Source organism: Syngnathus typhle, linkage group LG13 (genome assembly GCF_033458585.1).
Source record: "Syngnathus typhle isolate RoL2023-S1 ecotype Sweden linkage group LG13, RoL_Styp_1.0, whole genome shotgun sequence".
Taxonomy (NCBI): Eukaryota; Metazoa; Chordata; class Actinopteri; order Syngnathiformes; family Syngnathidae; genus Syngnathus; species Syngnathus typhle.
In genome coordinates this window covers 11,737,361-11,757,519 of record NC_083750.1, presented here as the reverse complement: position 1 = coordinate 11,757,519, position 20,159 = coordinate 11,737,361, and the positions used below count along the sequence as shown (strand labels likewise).

General features: G+C 43.9%; 2 protein-coding genes across 4 annotated transcripts; one reads left to right on the top strand and one right to left on the bottom strand.

Annotated features, from left to right (window-relative positions):
• Window positions 1-24: 24 nt before the first annotated feature.
• On the bottom strand, window positions 25-10,311 carry yes1 (YES proto-oncogene 1, Src family tyrosine kinase). Of its 2 annotated transcripts, none has more exons than XM_061295484.1 (12): window positions 9,966-10,311; window positions 6,788-7,069; window positions 6,150-6,249; window positions 5,835-5,933; window positions 5,414-5,517; window positions 5,201-5,350; window positions 4,530-4,685; window positions 3,643-3,822; window positions 3,398-3,474; window positions 2,716-2,869; window positions 2,504-2,635; window positions 25-1,397 (listed from the first exon to the last, which is right to left on the bottom strand). In XM_061295484.1, exons 2-12 carry the CDS (start codon window positions 7,059-7,061, stop codon window positions 1,189-1,191), a joined length of 1,635 nt encoding a protein of 544 aa, XP_061151468.1. In that variant the 5' UTR covers window positions 7,062-7,069; window positions 9,966-10,311; the 3' UTR covers window positions 25-1,188. The 2 variants fall into 2 exon arrangements, with proteins under 2 accessions (XP_061151468.1, XP_061151467.1); XM_061295483.1 differs by having other exon boundaries at window positions 6,788-7,096; window positions 9,966-10,309.
• Window positions 9,498-14,961, top strand: adcyap1b (adenylate cyclase activating polypeptide 1b). Of its 2 annotated transcripts, none has more exons than XM_061295492.1 (6): window positions 9,498-9,621; window positions 12,874-12,987; window positions 13,110-13,214; window positions 13,903-14,046; window positions 14,267-14,371; window positions 14,688-14,961. In XM_061295492.1, the coding sequence occupies exons 3-6, from the start codon at window positions 13,111-13,113 to the stop codon at window positions 14,872-14,874; spliced, it is 540 nt and encodes a 179-aa protein (XP_061151476.1). In that variant the 5' UTR covers window positions 9,498-9,621; window positions 12,874-12,987; window position 13,110; the 3' UTR covers window positions 14,875-14,961. The 2 variants fall into 2 exon arrangements, with proteins under 2 accessions (XP_061151476.1, XP_061151477.1); XM_061295493.1 differs by having other exon boundaries at window positions 14,691-14,960.
• Window positions 14,962-20,159: the final 5,198 nt, after the last annotated feature.

Here is a 20,159-nt window from a genome sequence, read left to right as displayed (position 1 = left end):
AAACTTCAGCGCAGAAAAGTGAAATTCAACTTTTCAAGTAAAACTTTTATTTTTTTCTGTACAAAAATTCTATTAGTTACCTTTTTTTCCTCTCTCCATCTCTAATTCAAGTCCTACCTTTAGGAGCAATCACATATCAGGTTCTCCACAGCCAAACATACAAAGACATTCAATTCAAAACAATAAAAAAAAAAAAAGTTCACATCTTTGTCTGAACCGCTTACTTTCGTACGCAACTTTCCCATCATGCACCGCTGGTCTGGCAGTTATAGGTTAGCGACAAGAAAATAAAAGTTGGGTGGGGGGGGCAACATTGTGAACGGTGAAGTTAGCACGAACTCAATGGAATTTTAAGTCTGGTGTGTAAGTGATTGACAAATAGAACTTGAAGTCACAGACAATGTCTACCTCAACTTAAGAAAAACTTGAACATTTAAAGCAAAATGTTCAAGTTTTTCTAATTTGGGCAGCGATGAAATAACACTGATAAAAAAAGACAAATATTGAATATCTGACGGACAAAAATGTGAATGTCTTACATATTGGAATTTTTTTTACATTTGGTCATAATTAGAAATCACTTAATGAAATGAAAGTACATAAAAACAAAATGACTGAAATGTTGAGAAATTCACAGAAGATAATTGAAAAAAACTTTTCTTTGTGCCGGTATTAAGTTATAAACATAAAAATCAGAAATGTTGATTATTCGACAGAAATCAAACAAAAATATGATTTCTATATTTTTTTGCACTTGGTCATGATTAAAATAAACGTGAGCAAGACAAAAAAGCACGAGTGTAATGGAAAAAAAAAAAATCTTTTATCCACCCTCAAATATTTTTTTCCTGCACATTCTTGCATCAAGCCCTATTTGTACCGTTCAGAATAAAGATTTTTAAAGATTCCCAACTTGGCATTCGCAACAAACTACTGCACACAGAACAGATCCTGACTCCCCGACATCAAAGAACTGTTTCTGCAAAATACAATTTAAAAAAAAAAAAAAAAAAAAAGAGGAAAAAATCTGTAAAAGAGTCATTGCGTAAAAAAAAAAAAAAAAAAGGTTAAAAGTCATCATTGCATCTTGCAAGTATAGCCATCAATGTGAAATGAGGACTAACTACTCTGGTATTGATCACAGTGTCGTGGCCAGTCTGTTTTGTACCGAGGCGAGGTCTTGCGAGTCTACAGGTTGTCCCCCGGCTGGTACTGGGGCTCCGTGGCCGTGAAGTAGTCCTCCAGGAAGGACTGGAGGTACTCGAAGGTGGGCCGCTCGTCTGGCTCCTTCTTCCAGCAGTGGCGCATCATTTCGTGCAGCGAGTCGGGGCAGCCCTGGGGACAAGGCATGCGGTAGCCGCGCTCCACCTGCTCCAGCACCTCTCGGTTCACCATCCCTGCAGAACGCATCGCGGCGTGAAAAAAATGAAACATCTAGAACCATGTGTAAACACTTAAGAGCAATTGAAGAAAAAAAAAAAAAAAACAGTGATGTCACCGTTTACTATCAAAGAGTGTTTGCTCAGCCAATTCCGCATCTATTTGTGACTCACATTTTAAAGTTGGACGTGCTTGTGGATCGGTTAACAGAAATGCTGACGTGTCGGCGTTGTGGATATACTAAAACACATTTCTAGCATCAAGGAGTTTCAAGTTGGCTACTTTACAGCCATTTAATGCAGAGCTTGTCCAGAAAGATTAACTGCCAAAAACAAGCAAGGAGGGGGGGGGGGGTGATCTTATCCACATCTGCAACAACATGGGTAAACTTTAACATGGCAGATTACAAAATGAAACCTGAGAAAAACAAAGACACATAGGGAGAATGTCTAGCAGGGGGAGAGGGGTCTTATTGAGAGGTTAAGAGCCAGAGCACATGACTCTTTAGGAGGGGGAGGGGGTGGGTCCTCATTATCTCACACACCAGGGAAGCCGAAAGGAGACAATAGAATGGCGGCGGGGTTCAAATGTGAATCAACGGCTATTTGATATCCTGACACTACAGCATATTTCTCTATAAATAAAACAAATCATAGGTTTTCATGCAGCTGTGTCAACACAACTATAGAAGTCCCTCCACATCAAGTTGAATTCATTACATTGAAGGGCGGCTCCGGGAAGGCCACGGGAGCCAGATGGCGGTCAGGTCGGCCATATGGCCACTCTGTGATCACTGCAAGCTCAGGCCTCATTTTTTGTAACGTCACAGGCATCAGAGAGCCACACGGGAATTGCTGATATTAATCGTGATGTAAGATTTGAAGTGATTATTTAATAATTCGATACTTATTCGTGATTTCTCTGTTATTTTATTGGTCAAATTATTCCTCTGTGATGTAGTTTGGCATTATTTCTATTTAATTTTTTCTTTTTTTTTTAAAAGTCTATTACAATTGCTTTCATCTAAATATGCATGTATACACTATCTATATATATTTAAAAAAACAAAACGCCACTTTCTCTGTTTGTGTGTGTGTGGGGGTGAAAGCGGGTCAAGCCTCACCTGGATAGGGCACTCGACCTTTGGTGACCAGTTCAGTCAGTAGTATACCAAAGGACCACACGTCTGACTTGATGGTAAAGCGGCCGTAAAGAGCCGCTTCCGGCGCCGTCCACTTGATGGGGAATTTGGCGCCTGGGACGACAAGGAAGACAGAAACTGGGAAGGTGGTTCGAAACGTTTCCGGCTCTGAGCAGTCGGCGAGACAAACGTACCTTGCCTGGCCGTGTACTCGTTGTCCTCGATGAGACGAGCCAACCCGAAGTCGGCGATCTTGCACACCAGGTTGTCAGCGACCAAAATGTTGGCGGCGCGCAGGTCCCTGTGGATGTAGTTCATCCGCTCGATGAAGGCCATGCCGTCGGCAATCTACGCACAAAAGGATTGTTAAAAATAAAAAATGGATTGCTGCAATATGACAGATAAAAATTTAAAGATGGCAACAGCTCATATTATTTCCAAGGCGAGAAATGATTTCAAAATGTGATCGGCATTACGTTTTTGCTTGTGGCACGTGCTCATCATGTTCATGCAGGCTTTTTCATTTCAAAACATCTTTTGTCAGGGAGGCGCCTCCCTCCCTTCCCTTACCTCCCTCCCTCCCTCTTCCTTTTCATTTTCCACCTGGCCAAGCGAGCGAGGGAGGGATGAGCGTGGCGAGGCAAAGTGAAAGCAGATCATAGCACGTGACGGCGGCATCGTGGGAGTTAAGTGGCTCTCTGATGAGGAGCGCTTAAGCGCCGCAGGCAGCTAAGTGTCGGAGGACGATGAGAGGCGCACGGAGCGGTGGCGAGATGTCAAGCTGGATATCAAATAAATAGGACGACCTGCGCGCCACTTGAGTCACCCTGACTTGTTTTGTTTTCACAGTTCTAGCAAGCAGTCTTTGCAATCTACCTGTGCGGCCATGTCCACCAGCTGGGGCAACTTCAGGTGTTTACCATCTCCCTCCTTCAAGAAGTCCAGCAGGCTCCCTGGAAGAGATCATGTCAAATGATAATGTCATACAATTAATTACTATAATGAACGTCAGAGGCAGGATTTGAAATGACAATTACATTTCAATTAACTGTCTAGCCCCTAGCATAATGCTAACAAGGCTAAGCTAACACAATCGGGAGGGAGTTCAGTCTGGGACTGACCTTTGCCCATGAACTCGGTGACGATGTAGATGGGCTCTTCGGACACCACGGCATAGAGCGGCACCAGTTTGTCGTGCCGCAGCTTCTTCATGATCTGGGCCTCCTGCAGGAAGGCCTCGGGGGACATGGTGCCCGGTTTCAGGGTCTTGATTGCCACCTTGGTGGTGCCGTTCCACGTGCCTGAGTCAAAATGTTGGTCTTGTAAAAAAAAAAACGGCTTGAACCGACGCAATCTAGCAAACATGCAGATAAGACCGTGCCGAAATCTGTAAATCATATCTGCTGACAAACTTGGTCACCAAAAATAATCTGGCACTTCCTGGTCAAAAGCCACTTACTCACGCCCTGCTTACATACAATGAGTCGGGTCTGGAGAGCCAGCGCTTCCGTCATGAGTGCCGACCCTCCGTGAATGAATCACACGCTAAGGGCAAAGTAGGGCAACGATAACGAGAGGAATGAAGGTTACGCAGTGATTAGCGTACGTCGAGTTAAAAGGGAATAATCTGCAGGGAGGGGGGAGCAAAAAGAGAAGACGGCGGTGGAATTCCTGGGATTGCACACTCGCAGGTCGAGGCTTGCTGCGGGCCTAATGAGGGAGTGAGCGAGGAGGATGCACGCTGGCTGAGTGAATTATTAGCGTACACGCGTGTGCCTTCTAGCGTGAACGTTGCCAGCGCTTTCCGCCGATAAATAGGCGAGCTCTTTGGCTGAGGTCCATAACTCAAAGGGTTTATCAATCAACCGATGGGAGGTCTATAAGCATTCCTCCCCGTTAAATAAACATGAGCCTATAAAATGGATGGTTAAGTTCCCGCTGTAAACGCCGTTTGTCACATTTACGACGAAGCATCCGTTCCGTCGCGCCGCCGCGCCAGTCGTCTTACCCGTCCAGACTTCTCCGAAGCAGCCCTGGCCCAGCTTGACTTCCAGTCGCAGGGAGTCTCTGGGGATCTCCCACGCGTCCTTGGCCAGTCCCTGAGTCTGCGGCTTGACCGTGGGGCACACTGTCGTCAGCCTGTAGCACAAACCGTCGGCGTGCTCTGGACATGGAAGATGGGAAGCCCAGTGAGTGAGAGATGTAGTACGCGAGGAGGTGTGATGTTGATCGTAAATCAATACTGCCATTGGCCATGTATCAATACATCAGCACTGATGACGCGAGTCGCTCGCTAACTCCAAATGCTGCGTGATTAGCAGTTGCTTTTCTTCCCACCATCAACGAACACGATGGGAATGAAGTGACGGTGCAAAATCATTGCGTTAGAAGATCGAATACTTTAGAGAGTAGAGTAGAATAGCGCAACATAAACGAAGCCGAGGTTGAAACGATTTTGTAGTCACGCAGGGTTTAAACTCTAGTGGGGCTCTCAAGCATCACAAGAGGGAAGAGAAGAAATCCTGCGGAAAGAAGGATTTCATACAAAGTATATCCCGGCGGCCGATCCGCAGCTGAATAATTCATCGGCTCGCATTGATGTCGGAATAAAGCGAGAGAGATAAAGTTAAGAGACTGATACAGTCGTAAACAAAAGTCGGCAGATGACTCATGCTGTACCTGTGTAGTGCTTCACCAACTTCTGCAGCGTGTCGAATTGAGCCCGGGTGGTGATGTAATAGCCGCCGCTGTCGAGCTTCCGGATTTTGTAGTGTTTCACATTGTCGCCTTTGACTTCGTCCCAGTCGCGGATCGATAGAGAGTAGGCACCTTCGCGACAAGTGTGTTAGAATTCAAATTGACGTTTGACTCTCCAACAAAACAGAATCTTACCTTTGGTCGTTTCACTCTCTCGTGCCAAGAAAGTACCTCGCTGGTTGCCCGGGAGTAATAAAAGCCGCTCGGCGTCTTTGCGGCCCATTTTGCCAAAGTACCATCTGTGGAGAAAAACAATGTTATTTTGGAAAAGCTGTATCGTGACATTAATGACATCATCGCGTCGGGCGAAAAACAATACTCTTCCGATATTTTTGAGGACAAGAGTTGATATATTTATAAATCGAAAATTTGTGAGCAGCCATGGAATGGTCACCAACGTGTAATCACAGCACAGGGCACTATTGTTGAGCCTCTGCGTGCGTACGTGATGGGCTGTCACAGCGTAACCGCGCAGAAGAAATTCTCAGACCGAGCGAGCGAGCGGGTGGGTGGAGTTGAAAATGGCAGGGAGGATGAGACGGAAAGGAGTCCTCACTCTTCGGCTTGTATGGAGTCGGCAGGGGCCACGTAGTTGCTGGGGATGTAACCCTTCTGTCCCGTGTTGATGGAACGAGCCTCCCACCAGTCGCCTTCCCTAGAAGGAATTGAATGCAATCAAGCACGGCTGCAAATAAGAACAATTTCCAATCCATCGCTCCGTTGTATTGAACATGGTGAAAGTGACAAGAACAGATGGAGCCCAATAAGCCAGATAGATTTCGGCCTTAATAGCAGGCCAAAGCTAAAAAAGATTAAACAGGCAGCATGTCCGGATTACTAAAAAAAAAAGAATAATACTGACGGCACTCACGTGTTGTTGATAATTTGGAAGCGATCGCCTTTTTTGAACGACAAATCGTCTGACGTTCTGGCTTCGTAGTCGTACAGCGCCACGAAGAATGTGACGCCGCCTGAAGACAAGATGGAGAGCAAGGGACGAGTGTGATTATCAACATCGTTCGTTTTCATTAAAGGGGAAGTCAAGCCTAAAGAATTCTCGACAATAATATGCTCGAAGAACTAGCACTACTTTAAACACGGCAAAGTCACGTGACCCGGAAACCAGGTGAGCCGTGAAATCACACGATCTTTGTGATTGTTGTAATAATACAGCCAGAGTGTCAGACAAACGATAATGTGAAGCGACAACGCGACTCAGATATGTTTATCTTCGAGAGGAAATTGAGCGGGCAGGATTAGATGGGCGGCAGTCCCTCAGCTCACATTATCTTCCTTGAGAGTCAGCGAGCAGTGTGTGTGTGTGTTTATCGTTCACACTGCCGGAAGATCCGATCAAAGTTCAACGCCAAAGACATCTCTTCGGGGGCCGCATCGCTTCCCATGTCATGTATTTATTTTTGCATCGGCGTTGGGCGGTTATGACCCTCCTCGGTCGGCTATTTATACGCGGCGGATGCCTTTGAACTTTCCATTCTTGCCTAAACCGACCTGTGACGACACCCGGGAAGGGACTGCTCACAGCCGCCGACGTGAAGGATGTCGAGGCGCCGCCGAAGGGCGTCATAGCGGACGACGCGCCGCCAAATGGGGTGAGCGCGGAGGCGTGGCTGTTGTTCAGCGTCTTTGCCGCCGGCGACTGGCCCATCAGTGAGGGCTCGGGACCGTAGTGGCCCAGGTGGGCGTTGACCGGAGCATTGTTGGCGTTGTCCGGCCGGTACTTCAGCTCCGGGCCTTTGTCCTCTTTGCTCCGGACGCAACCCATCGTCAAGCCTGAAGGGCACACGAGGGAAGGAATGTCTGCAGAAGAATGAAAATATTCGACAATATTCAATTTGGAAAAGAGTTCAGCCCACGTCAATAAAAATATATATTCTACAACATTCAATGATGATAAAGGCAAGCCCACCCACGTCAATCTACTGTAGCCAGTAGAAAATATCATACAAAGCAGAATGAGGTCCATATAGTGCAAAAAAAAAAAAAAAGGCGGCTCGCCACAGGCCACCAACAACCTCCCGTGACATCCCAAACAAAAAGCTGCGCAGCCACCCGAGCAGGAAAGGAGATCCTCACAGCCTGCGGCCGTTTCACCGACACAGATTTAAAGACGAGCAGAAAAATAAAAGCACGGCGCCCCCCTCTTCGTCATTGATATCGGAGACCCTGGCATTTGTCTTATCTGAACTTCAAGGATTGCCAGCAAATGAGGTCATCTTCCTTCACTCTTCCCACGAGTATTAAACAGTCAAGTGTGGCATAGTGCGGACAGCCTCCTCTTCAAAAAATCCACTTCATCATAGCTTGAGCTTGAAGATAATGAGATTGGTCGCGATGTTGCAGCCGGCTCAACAACCCATGAAAACATGCTTCCGCATTTGTTGCTGACTGTGCCAATCATCCAATCAGTCTTGGGATTTCAGACTAGATGAAATCTGGACCGTCGGGAAGGCAAGATTGGAAGAAGTTTGCCGACACATTCCAGATGTCAAGAAGCAGCTGATTAAATACGCTGGTGGCAAACTTCAAATGCCTGTTGGTTTTTTTATTTTGTTTTGCAAATTCCAAACTAAATAACTTCTTTTAGTCACATCTACCCAACTGTGAGGCAGGAGGTTCCATTTGAATGAGTTATTTACGTTGTCGTAAGTGTTTGCTAAATATATTTAGGTGGTTAAAAAAAAAGAAAATCCCAAAGCATTTCAAAGTGGGTCAATTATATGTGGATTTTTTACTAAAGAAAGAAAGGAGGGGGGGGAAAAAAACAATGGGTGCTTCTGCGGACAGAATCTTGCGCATCTGTTTGACATATTTAGGCTTCCTTCTTCATCTGCTGGCTCAAGGCAGTTAAATGTAAGACCGCTTTGATCGAATTTGAGACTTTATAAGTCCGACCAAAGTACAACGCCTGAGGAGCAGTGCAGTAACCATGACGACGCATAGGTAAGCATATAAGCATGCGTTCCGAACAAATGTCGCTTGTCCGAGGTCACGTGACTGGATGTCGGGCAGATTGACCGCAATGCTGTGTCAGATTAGAGACACGCTGCCGCTTCCTGAGGGGAGGTTTGGATTTAGCGGCCACGGGGAAAACATGAGATCAGCGTGTTTCCATTCCAAGTCACCAAGCGAGCACATTTCGGGAGACTTAAAAGTTCTTCGTGACAAATGCGTACGCACGAAACGCTAGTTTGTGTCATTTCTTCCGGATTTACAATCCAGCGTATACTTTGTGACGGCCCTAGCGTCTCGCCTAGCAAGAACAAGTGCTGCTCGACGACTCGTTTCATCCGCAGCCTTAACGCTTTGCTCTTACAACCAATCAGATAAGACGCCAGTCGACCTTTGAACTGCAATTCACATTACTTATGCCCTTTATGGGTAAATGGATTATAAGGCTAAAATAGTTAGCAGATAGTAGTATTGTCTACTTACTCTACTAAATTTCAACTGAATGGCCTAAGGACTGTGATTTCTGGACCTACACCGCCCGAGTAAAATGAGACGAGGTCAGCAGTCATCCTTCATTAGAGGAGAAACCAGCGCTGTCTGAAATTTAAGAGGACATCCTCGAGGGGATGACAAGAAGAGCATCGCTGAAGCGACCTGGCACGCGCTCTGAGGCGTCTTCTCTTTGCCTGCCTATCACGCAGGAAGTTGCTGCCACTGATGGTGGTCGCTTTAAGGGTTGGGGGGGAAGAAGCAAGATGAGGGGGCTTCCTTTCACATCACCGAGGCCACCTGCAGAGGCATCTTCACGCTGTAAATGAAGCAAAGGACCCCCTTGTTGCCCCTTTGGGATGGAGCAGCCTTCTCAAGGGCTACTTAACCTATTTAGCCATTTTCTGATTGTCCACAGTTACCTGAAACAGCTCTCGAGCGGCATGGAACATAGCGAAGGTCACCTAGTAACGTGTGTTTGATTTTAATCGTTTGTTTTCATGGTGCAGTTAAGCTATATAAAATAAACTGCTTTTGGAGTTAATCATTTAGTGAATTTAATCACATGGAAGGTAAGCATAGCTCTCTCCAATATGTGTCATTTCAGAAGTGCATTGAACTAAATGGACAGATCAGAATTGGGCATTTGGACCTGCAGCTTTTTAAATCCATTGAACCACAGCACCGTAATGTTTGTTTGATCTGGATCCTTCACGCCTCCTGTTGAAAGGACATGACACCGGCCCGGGTCAGTGGCACCTGCTAGTCCTGTGGATTGCATGGCAGTCCAGCCAAGTGGGACTGTACAGTACACACACAGCAGGATTAACATGGAGGAAGATTAACGTGGGACTGGAGTGTCCAAACACAGAAAAGAGTGGACGGTACAGTCCAGTTAACGTACTTTGCATGCATTAACAATTGCAATGGAAATACTGTACATAATGGGTTAAGCCTTGCAACAGATGAAGGAAGGCCTTCAGTCAACTTTTGGTAGTGTCACTTTTGGAACTTTAGTAACTACACTGGAACAAGTATGACGTCGTCCTAATTAGGTTTGGAGGGTGAAAGGAGGACAAAAGAAGAACCAGTACTGGTGTGAACCCACAATCACACAATCCCCAACTTTTGTGTGTGTGTCGACTGTCGGGTAACACAAAAAACTATCAGGCCTCGCTCGGCCCACACTCCCAAAGATTTGGCTCCCCCCAGGGCTCGTGAATCTCACCTCTTTCCAAGCGACCTAAGCAGCGTCGTACTCCAGCTACATGCGTCTTGTTGTCCTTCTTTTTGTTATTTTCTCGCTCCAAATTAAATCGGAGTTGTACATCCCATGCTGAGTACTAACTCCTCCGCCAGCAGCTCCAAGTCGTTTGTAAGGACCCCCTCGGGTAGTCCTTCAAAAAGGGACGGGGGAAACGTCACTTTCGGTCGGTTACTTTCCGAAAAAGGCGAGAAAAAACGGTGATAATGTCTTTTAAAATGACCGAGGTTCAATGAGTTGCCCCAGCACGACAATAGCCCGGCTAGTAGCCACCAGGGCCAGAGAGGGAATCACGAGGCGTTCGGGTACTCACTTTCAAACTCGTACATTCGGGTGTTGAGCTTCAGCTCATACTCAATCTAAAACAAAAATGACCGCACACGTCGTCAAAGACATACTATCCTGCTACTTACTTTACTTTATCGTACAAAAAATAACGTTTAGGGCAATAAAAAAGATAATCTTACATTTTGTAAATGCAGTCCCCCAATCAGCACTGATAAACGTGAACGTCTCATGATCGACTCTCCCTTGCGCCAAATATGGCCGACGCGTGGACGCCAAAGTACTTAATTTTAAGTAGAAATACGATAAATACAAGCATTTGTATCAAAATGAAATAATTTAAAACTTTACTTTGTCAATGTGAACACAGAGCTGCCCCTTTCTCTTTCTTTTTAGGCGGGTGGTGTCTTGCCCGAACACTCAATTTCCAAGCATCTGGCGCCCTCTAGGGGTTTTAAAAGCATGGGTCTTGTGCAAAAATATATTATGTACGTACTGCGCTAACCTAAAATGCAAAAAAACTAAAAGTAATAACTCTTTATTGATTTAACCATCCTGAAATAAAATACCAGTGGCCCTTGGTACAACCGAAAATTATTTATAGGGTATTTCACAACAGCTGCAACAAAGCAATTTACATACAACATAGAAAAACATTATAATTTGTGCTTAATCAGAGGCAGTATAAAGGCGTTAAGCATGATTGGTTCTGACCACACTTGAGGGTATGCATACTTGTGCGACCACCAAATTATCACGTTTGATTGACTTCTACCTAAAATATTGATTCTAAGTCATGTTAAACGTCAAATATATCAAATATTTATCTTGAATTAATTTCACGACCTGGCATTGGATTCAGAGTCTATCCATCTATCCCCTTCTTGCCCTGATGATGGCGCCGTGTCCTCATTCCTCGACTTCGTATATTTGTAAGCGTTGCGTGTGTTTGTGGCCACTTCTCAACGCAACCCGGAGCCAAGTTGGGTGGGGGTGATGGTTGTTTGGGGGTGAGGTGGGGGTCTTACTTCGTCAGGTTGCGTCAGACTGAAAATAATGACGTACTTGGTCCGCAGAGTGCAGGAGTTGGATTCCTATATAATATATTTTTTGGAGGCCATAATAACAATAAAAGTTCTAATTCATGTACACTTCGACTCATTTGAGTAAATGATTAGTCTTGCGTAATGGCCTTTTTGTGTTGTATCTGACGCGCCAATGGCTCCGTTCGGATGATTCACAGAACTTGAGTGAGCGTTTCTTTCTTGCACCTTGCGTCAAAGACCCGCTCCAATCCGATTACAGGGCGGATGAATGGATGAATGTCTGAGCCCCCTCCCGCGATCAAGCCCCCCCCCCCTTTCATCCCTCGTTCCCCGACACCCACGCACCTCGGGCCTCATCCACATCAGTGCAGGGCCATTATTAGTATTATTCGGAAGTAAGTTTTAAATTCCAAGAAACCGAAGAGAAATGAGTCTCATGGGAAATGGGGATTATTTAGTGGCACAGGGCTTTTAGTCCCACACAAAATTAGGAGGATGCACTTCTCGCCACCCGAGATAAAATACTTAATTGGACTTACTGGTGAAGATGATCATGACGATGACGGTGGTGGTGATGATGACGTGAGGCAGTATCATATTACGGTGGATGAGTTTAGTCTATAAAAAAAAAAAGTACAAATGATTACATTTTGATTAAAAACAACTATGCGTGATACAAAGGAAGAATTATTAAAGAGAAAAAGATTCAAATACAAGAATTCATTTAAAAACTGCGTAAAATGTACACCCCCCCCCAAACAAATGAAAAATAATTGAGTTTGGTATCGTAGATCAATTCTCTTAAAAATCAATTTAACAATTGAAATGAAATAATCTGCTAAAAATATATCAAATCCAATTTAAAACTGAATTAGAAAAATATAATTAAAATACTAACATTAAAATAATACATCTAAATATGTCAAAGTGTGCTAAAGAAACATACATCTGAAATACTCATCAAGAATGGAAAATGGAAAGGTGTTAGAACTATAGAGATGATTTCATCCGCCATTCCTACTGTAATAAAAAGCCTGAAAGCACAAATAATCCTCTATATCACGCAAGATATCTTGAACCTTGAGAAACTTTGGCTTTCGGGACACCTCGTGCTTTAACACTGATGTCAATACTTAATAAATAAAGCAGAAAAGTTTGCAGGAAAACTTCTCGACCGAGGTTGCGTTTGCAGGGTGGGTGGAAATGCGTGTGACGAATGCAATGCACGAGGAAAGAACTGAACCATTATATTCCTGCAGGAGGAAGGCTTGATGACGTCCATAGCATCCTTAACGTGACTTATTGGAGGGAGGGAGGATGAGGAGCGATGGAGGGAAGGAGGGAGGGAGGGACGGAGGAAGAGCAGGAGGGAGGGGGTACTTAAAGATAAAATCCAAGGCGATCGGGACAACAAAAAAAGTTTCGAGGAGATACATAGAGGAGCTGCTGCTATCGCTTTTGTTTTTTTTAAGGGGGGAACATTACATTTTTGCACAGCAGAACGCTTCATTGGGCGTTTTTTTTTTATTATCCGGAGAAAGAAACAAGTGCGAGAGAGGGGGGGACGTCATACGAAGCAGGAGACAAGTGCACCGCACCAGGCAAGCCGCGCCCGGATCGCATCCCAGCAGCAGCCTCCGCTTCCCGGCTTGGAGGTAAGACCCCCCCCCCCCGCCCCCTCTATTTATCTGGATCCTCCACAATAAAGTCAAAGTTTGCTCACCCCGCCACCAAAAACTGTACTAACATCGAAACCACATTTTGTGTCACATTACAGCATGGCCAGCTCGAGCAAAGCCACTTTAATCTTGCTCATCTATGGAATCTTAATGCACTATAGCGTCTTCTGCACACCCCTTGGACTAACTTACCCCAAAATCAGGTAGGTCTTTAATCTTTGCATATCCTAAATATGCTCGCCAATCAAATTCATTCGTTGAAGTGTGCACCGCGGGTGGATTTAACATCAAAGTGCGCTTGCATGGGCGTGCGTAATTACGCGCGAGGAATCGTAACAAAAGCTTTGGAAAATAGTAGGAGACAGAATATAGGTGTGGAAATTTGCGTGGAGGTATCTGTCCAGTGAGACCCCCTTCTGTGAACTCCCCCCCCCCCCCCCACCTTATTAAAAATGAGAGTGCAATGGATAGCCCTCGGGAAGGGGAGGTAGAGGAGGAGGAAGAGGAGGATGCGTCATCACGAGGAAGCGAATAGGAAAAGCTGAAAGATTTATCCTTCTTTTACATCCCTCCTTTCCTGTTGCATTTTTTTTGATGGCTGTGGTTTTTATTTATTGGTCGTATTTGATTAATAGTATATTTTTGATTCACCGTTGGCCGTTTTTGTCGTGGTTTTTAAATGAGACGTGAACATGGAAAGACGGCTTTTATGCGAGAAAAAGAATAAAAACGTGAATAAAAACGAAAAAATAATAACGGCATCTATGAAAGACGCATTTCTATTATAGTTCAAATTTAACTTCAGGAAAGAAACTGTTTTAATTCCATTTTATTATTGCTTTTCTGAAAATTTCCAGATGGAATGCGCTAATTTTTTTTTTTCGTATGCAGGCTGGGCAACGACGCTTTCGACGATGACGGCAATTCCTTGGGCGAGCTGGGCTTCGACGGCGACCACCTCGCGTTACGCAGCGCGGCGTCCTTAAACGACGACGGCGGCGGCGGCTATACGGTCTACTATCCCACCGAAAAGAGGTATTTACAGTATTATCATTAATAATATCATTATACTAAAAAAAAAAGAAAAAAAGCATCCCTTCACGCATAATTTGTGTCTTTTTGCCACCCCGCGGTGCGCATTTTGGTCATTTTCTGTTTGTCCGAGTACGAGCACCTTTATTTTCTTTTATTTCTATTTTTCATTTATTTTAATTTTGCCCTCCACTGATGATGTATGTGTGTTTTGGCATCTTAGAGCAGAAAGGCATGCTGAGGAGGAATTAGATAGAGCCTTGAGGGAGATCCTGGGTCAGTTAACCACGCGGCATTATCTGCATTCTCTGGTGACAATGCGCGCAGGGTAAGGGCTTGCTGCATCCACCTTGTCTTGTCTCGTTATCATTATTTTTTTTTGTAATTTAAAACAAAAAACAATCCCATCGTTTTCATTGTTATTGTTTTTATTTTGTAACGTCTCGAAGGGGAGCGAAATATCCATGCGGTCAATCCATAAATTGATTTTTTTTTCCTGACTCGAATAAAAGCGTCAGAATAGCAAATCGGCCTGTAAATGAATTATTGATAAGGCCCAGGGATGAATTATTAACAAAAAAAAAAAAGACGCTTAATTTTATTCCTGAATTCTTTAAAAAAAATTGATGATTAATTTCGTTCAGCAGTGAGGATAACAGTATGGAGGACGATAGCGAGCCACTCTCCAAGAGACATTCGGACGGCATCTTCACCGACAGCTACAGCCGCTACAGGAAGCAGATGGCTGTGCAAAAGTACCTGGCAGCCGTCCTGGGACGAAGGTACAGACAGAGAGTGCGCACTAAAGGACGCCGGCTGGCCTATTTGTAGTGCAGCCCCCACCAAACCCACCCACCCACACACACCTTGTGCGTGTATACAGTATATATGTATGACCCCCCCCCCCCCAACCCGCACACACGCACACACAGCCCATCATCCACATATAGCTGAGCAAACCAGTGGATTGCGCCTCTATGTGTTCTCTTTCAACATGATGTATTTATGTATGACGTTAAGCCATTAAAATGAATATTTTATTAATAATATCGTTTTTCCCCCCTCATTTGTTTTTGCTATGAGGAAAAAAAAGGTACTTGATGATTAACCCTCCTGTTATGTTGCGATTAAATTGGCTCGATTTTAAGTCAAAGAACGCCCATTATATATTTATGCTCTGGGTCAAAATGACCCCTTTTCGAGTGAAAAAGATTTTTTTTTTTTGTAAACATTTGCAACATTTAAAAGGACTCATTTTAAAATGAGGGAATTCACAAAACATGAAATTGTTTGTTGTGGAGTTCAAAATCAGATACAAATACTATACAAATCAATTAACATGAGCCGGGTCAAACGGACCCATTTAAAAGTGAAAGAATACCACATCATCCGCATATTTGCAGTGAATTTGCAAATCGGAGTTAACAATGAGCTATAAACACTCCTCATTAGGATTTTTTTTTTCCTGTTTGGAAATATTGGATGATTTAATATACCCTGGGTCAAATCGACCCAGGAAAATGCTAGCAGTTGTAGCAGGAGGGTTAAACTGCACAGTCCATGGACCAATATCTGTTTATTTTCATGTTTAAAGATGTTTGAGAGAAAAAAAGAGAGAAAAAAAGATCATAATTGTGCACCTTCAACGTTATGCGCTTGAACAAGAAAAAAAAATCTAAAAAAAAAGGGTCTTCTATACATATATATAAATATATATATATATGCAGAAAAATAAATAGATAAAAAAGACAATCAAAGTATTGAATGTTATACTTATTTTTGTAAGCTATTTTTTTAAGTGTTGTTCGTTTTTTGGACAAATACAGGCCCAAAGAAGCGGTGAGCATGCTACATATCTATATACGTAAGTGTGTGTGTCTGTGTGCGTGTGTGTGTGGGCGCGTGTGTTAAACACTCCATTATTCTTATTATTTTTTGTTGTTATTGCAAGGATGCCTCAATGCTGCTCACACTTGCACATGTTGCGTGGAAAATCCGTGTGTGTGTGTGTGTGTGTGTCAAAGGTGCGCTTGGGTTGCGTTGTTTCTAATTGGGGCAAACAGGAGTGTGAAATCTGCATTTACTTTGTAATCATTTTGTGGAAAAGTGCTTGCAGTCTGCATGCTGTTGTATGGTTGGCTAAAGGTGTGTGTCGTGTGTAGATAGCAGGGATTCCTTGGATGGGGGTGCGCAACATTCAAAAAGAAGTATCGGTTCACATTCATATGAAGTGACGCGCTAGGCGGGATTTGCTCACAAAATACAAAAAGGTCATCAGTCATTTGTTTTGATCAGTTGAGGTGTTTTGATTGGGTCGGAGGGGGGGGGGGGGGGGGTGTGTGTGCACCAACATTTTTGGCTTTGTGGGAATTCCGGCAAGTATTCAGAAGCTGTTAAGTAAGAAAGAAGAGAAAAAAAAATCATGTTTGCATGAATAAAAAAGGAAGAGGTGGGGAATCCCTGAGATCAGGAGATAATTCGAGGTTGTTACGTAACAGAACGTTGGCGTACCTCCCACTTTCCTAAAATTAGAATACCCAAAGTAACCAGTGGCCATCTTCTATGATTTGAAATCATGCACGGCCAACTTTTTCCTCATTTGGCCGCGTGTTCGGGAATGGGAAGAAGGGGTGCACTAACCTTTTTTCATTTTCAAATATAAGCATGATTTTGGGCTGGCTAAAAATCCTTAGGTGGTGTGACGCCAAATAAGTTTGAAATGGGAGACCAAGGTTCCCGCACCATAAAGAGTTTTTCCGCGCACCCCTAACGGACATTTGCGCATCCCCAGTGAGGGACACACTACAACTTGGGAATCAAATGAAGAGATGAGAACAATCTAAAGCAGATGCGCACCCCCATTTGTTGAACGGGCTCCATCGGAGGCATCTTTCCCATCGTACGTTCCTTTATGACGATGCAAATTTGCTTGAGAAGGAAGGGCCCGCTCCCAAATTCGGCTTCACCTGACACTCTTTATCTGGTGTGATTGTTTTTGAGTGCGTGGAGAGCATTTGTTAGACAGAGTTGCAGACAGCTTCTGGTGCCTCGCTTTGATGTGAAAAAAAAAATGGTTCAAATGAAATATGTTTAAAAAAAAAAAAATACAAAATCGCCACAAATGATAGATGGCAATTTCAGTGGCCCTACAATGCTGCAAGTCCATTAGCTTACATTGAAAGTTTTCCTGTTTTGATCACTTGGTCTCAGCCCAAGCGTCGTAGAATTAGCCGTTCCTGTTTTTTTCCCCGAGCATGACCAATGATTCATTGAGTTCCAATATAAATATATATATATATCTTAAAAAAATAGAATGTATATGTCGATGGAGCGGGCAATGTGCGTGTGTGCATGATTCTGGAGTGTTGTACACAAATACCAGTGTTTGTTCTTGTTGATGATAAAGTGTTGTTATTTATTTTTTTGCTCTATATCGAATCAGAAAAAAAGCCCTACTCTATTATCATTTTTATGTGCATCACTATTTAGAAGTGAAAAGAAGGGGTGGGGGGGAAGTGATGTGGTTGGGTGACAAAATGCCTGATGTTCTCTTTCTGAAAGCGCCAAACGCCTTACTTCAATGTTGAATTTAATCGTAATTAGAAAATGTGTTGACCGCACACAGGAGTTCTTCGCTTTTGGGGGGGGGGGGGGGGGGGTAGGGGCGTTTCCGTTTTGCTCAATGTCAATGAAAGTGTTGTAAGATTTGTATGAATAAATTTTTGTAAACAACATCTCATCAATGTCTAATCTTTGAATTGTAAGCAAAAACTTTTGCACACACACACACACCACAGAAAATAAAATATACCGTAATTTTCAGACTATAAGTTGCACCGGAGTGTAAGTCGCACCAGCCATAAAATGCCCAAAAAAGTGAAAAAAAAACATATATACGTATATAAGTCGCTCCTGAGTATAAGTCGCCCCCCCCCCACCCAAACTATGAAAAAAAACGCGACTTATAGTCCGAAAATTACGGTACACTGAAAAGCCAAAGCAAACAAAAGATTGGCTTTGGCGCCTCAGTCATTCAAAAGGAACCCTCGAATGCGCCTCAAATGCAAGCAACTCAAAGACGCCCCTCCTTGGCCGTGCAGTCCTGTGGGAGAGGAGAAAGGGCGTGGCAACGTGTTTGTGATCTGATCCATGTGTGCACCCGTGTGTGTGTGTGTGTGTGTGTGCTGCAGCAGAGCTCAACTAACCCAATCAGAGACATGTTGCATGGCAACACAGCACACAAAGGGGACACGCTTATGTAGGCTATACACACACGTGTCGACATGTTTCCACACACCAAAAAGAAGAAAGTGAAGCGTGCTTGCTTTTAGAGTGCTACCTTTGACCTCAGCGGGGGGTGCTAGGGGGGGGGAGGGTCTTCTGCGGCGGCGGAGGCTGCAGGAGGAGAGAGAGTGGTTGAAAGATATCGTTAGCTCACACACGGACATCTTTGTTTGTCCCCCCCCGAGGAAGAGCGAGAGAGTGACAGATTGTCGCTTGTCAAGGTTTGTGCTTGCCGTCTGATGTATGGGACCATCTTGGGGGGCCTTGTTTGGGGGGGGGGGGGGGGTAGGGAGACCCACAAACAAATCAAAACTCCTTTCAGTGAGTAAACATGCAAACTTAATAACGTCAAGTCATTTACACGCAAACCTTTTTCTGTCCAGACGTTCCATCTCAAAGTTGGGATTGAAACACTCATCCACCTTGAGGCAATCTTGAAGCCATGCCCCTTTGGCGCCCAAATCAATAAGAGCCCAACCCCACTTGCCCTGCTCCTCCTCGTTTCTGCCAACACCGTCTTAATCACATGGGAGGCAGAATATTGGCACATTGGGTGGGAAGGAGGGAGGGGAGGGGGCAGACACTCCCATTTTTCTTTTGTGTGTGATGAGGCCAGGCCCATGTGTGTGTTTAACTCATTTACAGCCTGCATCATCAATAAGCTTGCATTTGCTCCAACGCGCAGTCTCAGAGTCATGGACAGAGTGGGCATTGTAAAAAAAAAAAAAAAAGATTATATTATTATATTTATTTATTGCACAAAAGACAACCAAAAATAGAATATATTCATCCATAATTTAAATACTGTTGTCACATTCTAGCATGAAGTGCAAAAAAGTGACTTCATTTAAAGATTCAAAACCAAAGATGATCATTTAGTCTCTTTTATGTGTTCTATTTTACTGCTTTGGCTAAACAAAAAAAAACGATATATATAAAGATAATAACTTTTTTGCCCATGACATGAAAATATATTCATGCCATAAAAAAAAAAAAAAAATCGCTGAAAGATATGTGTGTGCGTTGGATCCAAAGTTACCAACTATTTTTGCAAAAATGTTTTTCTCAGGAGATGACATGAATAATCTCTTCTTATCTTAGTATGTTTTAACAACATTTTAATGACTTCATTCATACAATAGTGTTTTTCTTTTCCGTCTGGTCCTGCTTCTCCTCAATTGTACTCTAATGAATGAACTGAGGAAAGGGGGGGTCATGCTTTAGGGAATGAATGGGGCCGCTGGAGTTCTTAGAAGGGGGCGGGGGGGATGTTATGGGTGCCTGCCTCCCCAAAGTCCCATCTACTGGCTGGTGGTGTCACATGTTTCATTAAGCAGGAGACAGCGTGCGGTCCCACTGGGAGATGCAGCAGAGGGAGACGTGCCAAGCTTTTGTAGACACGGACCAGTGCTCCCTCCAAGGGGGGTGGCGGGGGTGGGATGGGGACACAAAAAAAAAAACATGACCAGTCGTGTTTTGCTGGTTTGACATCTCAGGAAGTCGGGCCACTGTGCAAGTCACTTGCACATTTTCCAAACTGTCAAAACAAAGTTCTCATTTTGACTCAACGTGTTGCATATAAAAGAAACTTGCTCAAAATATGACCAAAAATATAGCATAACAAATATACGGATATATGTTATATTAGACTATGCATTACAGAAATATCCGACTGAAATAGTGGAATATATAATATCTGACAAAAATATGAGAAAAAAATATTTGACCTTGTGCTGCCCTCTCATCTCATTAAAAAAAAAAAAAAACACAGGTCAGAAAGAAACATGGTAGCCTAGTCTGTTGTTAGCGTGTGCTGCTAAGTCGCTAAGTGC